Genomic DNA, 3,751 nt, shown 5'->3' with positions numbered 1-3,751 from the left:
TGAGAGAGTGGAAGGAGGGGGGGAGAGGCTGTAAGTAAGAGAGACCAAAGGGGTAGAGGGTAAGAGAAAGAGAGAGGGGCGTAGAGAGGGGAGGGGGGTTGCTAGTCGGTTTTCGGGGTGGAGGGTGAGGGAGTGTTTGGAGAGAGAGAGAGGGGTGAGAGAGGGAGAGGAGAGAGAGGGGGGAGGGGAGAGAGAGAGAGAGAGAGAGAGAGAGAGAGATAGAGAGAGAGAGAGAGAGAGAGAGAGAAAGAGAGGGGAGGGGGGTTGCTAGTTGAAATGAATAAGCAGCCTAATGTCCAAGTAGGGGCATACGATAGTGACAATTGTAGAGTTGTCTGAACGGGGGAGGAACGAAGGCAAAGACAATATATGAAAGTAAATGTCAGAAGTGTATTTCAGAGCTAAAGTATTCAAATGTGCTGTTCCAACGATGGAGGACTGCATCGCCTGATGAGGTGATGCGGTTATGTTTGTTACCCCCCCCCCCCCCCCCCCAATAAACCTAAGTCTCGTTTAAAAAGAGAGTTATGAAGTTGAACTTAAAATCTAACCAATAACACACGAGAAGTCAAATAGGGAATTACTTTTAGGATAGTGGAGAGATAAAGGCGAACGATTATTTGAAGTTTTTTTGGAACTGAAAAAGGTTTTTAAGTATTATTTTCTACATGTACTAGTGGATGAACCCAACTCACAAGAACTAATTACCATTTAAATTTTTGGGAAAGGAATTTCGCGTACAATATACACTCATGATCAGAACGCTTGCTTCATTCCTTAATTGAGAAACATTCTTCTCTTCTAGGAATCAAGCTATTGGTGCTTCGTCTTTCTTTGAGAATATTGGTAGCGTTGCAGCCCCTAGCATGGTGCTTGTGGTAAGTACTATATCTGTTCAAGCTCAGTTGGGCAAAAAGGAATTACTAACTAAGCATGATCTATTGGACATTAAAAACGACAATGTAATGGACAGACAGGGTTAATGCATTACTGCCGAAAATAAAGACAATGGTAAAGAATATTTATCGGACGAAGGAAAAATGATGGATTTGGTAGGCCAAGCTACTGGAATGGTCGACCATACTGTCGGATAATGACAAACTTGACGTATGAGGCCAGAGTAGAGATAACTTTGGATATACCAAGATGAATTTGACAAGTTCCCCCCCCCCCCCCCCCACACCCACACCACACACACCTTGAGTGACAAAAATAATAGCAAATATAATTGCAGTGTATGATGATGTATTGGTAGGTCGAATGAAGAAGAAGAAGAAGAAGAAGAAGAAGAAGAAGAAGAAGAAGAAGAAGAAGAAGAAGAAGAAGAAGAAGAAGAAGAAGAAGAAGAAGAAGAAGAAGAAGAAGAAGAAGAAGAAGCAGAAGAAGAAGAAGAAGAAGAAGAAGAAGAAGAAGAAGAAGAAGAAGAAGAAGAAGAAGAAGAAGAAGAAGAAGAAGAAGAAGAAGAAGAAGAAGAAGAAGAAGAAGAAGAAGAAGAATTGTTCTTTACTTTAAGAAGGCTCTTTTTACAAACAGTTTACTTTGTGTCCCACAGAATGACCAAGTGAATCATCTGCCTTTGGGAATTTTCGGCGGGATGACCGTAGTCGGTGCCGCTCTCGTGCTACTGCTCCCTGAGACCCACAACCGTCCTTTGCCGCACACCATTGAGGAGGTGGAACAAAACGGAGCCAACAAAGCAGAAAGATGAAACTTTCAACTCTGAGAACAGAAGTGTTAGAGCTGACAGGTCAATAGTCGAAGAAATGTTTTTCAATTACCAATCTTATTTGACCTCATAACATCATTTTTTCAATCATCTGTAGATCTGGTTGTCGAGCTCCTGTAGGTTTTCATTGTCATGGGAACTGCTCAGCACATCATGCGTAATCAACATTTGCACTCGACAAGGCTCGTGAAGAGAAAACATAACGCACTGTTGGAGACAGTTGTACATAAATGGATTGAATTCTCTCTCCCCCCTCCCTTTCCTTTTACTGACCTAAGGAGTGCTTTTAGTCCCATGCTAGATCTACCAGTTACAGAACATGAAATTGAACGAAAAGATTCAACATTAAAGACATACTTCAACACATCACTTTATTACTAGTGGCAGGTTGTCGACGGGCGGGAGTTTGAAGATCTGTATAGCAGTCACCACAATATCGTTTGGATAGACCACTGGAATATCAAAGTGGTTGAGTTTGTCTTGCTCATATCGCTTGAATCTGAATTTTAACATTTTTTGCCTTTGTCTTGCCAGTGAATATACCTTCATCCTTATTTTACCGAATGTCTAATGCTTTGAACCTTCTTATAAACAAGGTTCACTTGAAGCAAATTTAAATTGCATGTCTATGCCTATAAGCAGAAAAGTTAAAATTTCATTTATGCTGAAGTTGTTATGCTGTACTGTATCTATCATGTGCAAGCTTGGGATTTTCACTTACGTTTCACCGATTGGATAGTATCGAAATAGCAGAATTTCTTACTTCTTGAATTCAAAAGATTGTTTTTTCTTCGTCAGTGTTCTCTGTGCTATTCCAATACATTCCTCTAGTTCCTTTATTGTTCTCACCAGTCTTATTTCCGTCTTTTCTTCATGTCCCCCTCCCCCTCTTCTGTCTATTTCTAATTTCCCGATTCTTCTAGTCTTCCTTCCCTTTATATGTATTATTATTGGCCCTTCTTTTTCCAATTTGAAATATTTTTCTCCTTTCCTTCCTTTCATAGCTTTATTTACTTTCCTTGCTCCAGCCACATCTTATTCTCTTCTTCCCCGGTTTAACTTCCTTCTTTCATTCATTGCTCCTTTCTCTTTTTTTACTTTGTTTATCAACGCAACAGCATTGGTTTCGAACCTGACCGATACGCTGTTCTCCATTAGGCCCTGTGCTTCATAAAAAATGTTTCACTTGCCACACAGCAGTGAAGTATGACGTCACTTGGCGGTGAAGAGAGACGCACGGGTAAACAATGCCTCATTTGCTTACTGGCGACGAGTGTAAATTTTTCAAGTGAAGTGTGGACGACGCTTTAGGGGACCATAAATCAGTCTTCGAGTCGAAGAGATGAAGTTCAACAAGAAGCCAAAGCTGGGGTATTTCTGACACATTTGGATGAATTTCACTCGCTATAAAAACACGAGTATCAAATGAGAATGCGCATATCGCAAGAGAAAGAATACATAATTACGTTAATACAGTTCAAATGTGTTTTTTTATAACTGATTATGCGTGATTTTAAACCGCTTTTTACTTGAATGAAAGAGCTAACGAATATCATATTGACCTAAGATGTGCAAAATATTTAGAATTTTGAGTGTTCAGATTCAAGTATAGACTGTTTGTAGAATGTTTCACCTTCAGGATGATGTAGTAATCCATGACATAGGAGCTGCTTCAGGACATTTCTTTTCTGTGTATTGTAGCAGTGTATGGCATGCTTGTCAGATGACAGTGACAGTGTTATAATGATGTTATAATTTCTAAATTTGGCAGACAACGAGATGCAGAAGATTTTTTTTTCATGTGATGTATATTATAGCATATTATATACAAATGCATATGATCTCACTACCCAGACCGTTGTACTATTTCAAGAGTGACTTTATCCATTTTGCATTGTGTGGTGTGTGTCTTTGTGTGTCCATTGTTTCTTGCCCAGGATGAAAGGTATACTATGTACTCTTAGAGAGATCCTGAAAAAGTGAGAGACTGTGTGTGTGTGTGTGTGTGTGTGTGTGTGTGTGTGA

The 3,751-nt window shown here is 39.9% G+C and overlaps 1 protein-coding gene across 1 annotated transcript in view; it reads left to right on the top strand.

The window, feature by feature from the left end:
• The window catches only part of LOC101861704 (organic cation transporter protein), a gene marked incomplete in the record, with an annotated part of 24,627 nt that extends 22,703 nt beyond the window's left edge, over positions 1-1,924 (top strand). The window contains 2 exon segments of the mRNA XM_005090292.3: positions 806-878; positions 1,553-1,924. Coding sequence (XP_005090349.2) covers positions 806-878; positions 1,553-1,708 — 229 coding nt within the window.
• Between the last annotated feature and the right edge of the window lie 1,827 nt (positions 1,925-3,751).

Source organism: Aplysia californica, unplaced genomic scaffold, assembly GCF_000002075.1.
Source record: "Aplysia californica isolate F4 #8 unplaced genomic scaffold, AplCal3.0 scaffold00015, whole genome shotgun sequence".
NCBI lineage: Eukaryota > Metazoa > Mollusca > Gastropoda > Aplysiida > Aplysiidae > Aplysia > Aplysia californica.
This window is presented reverse-complemented; position numbering and strand designations above follow the sequence as displayed.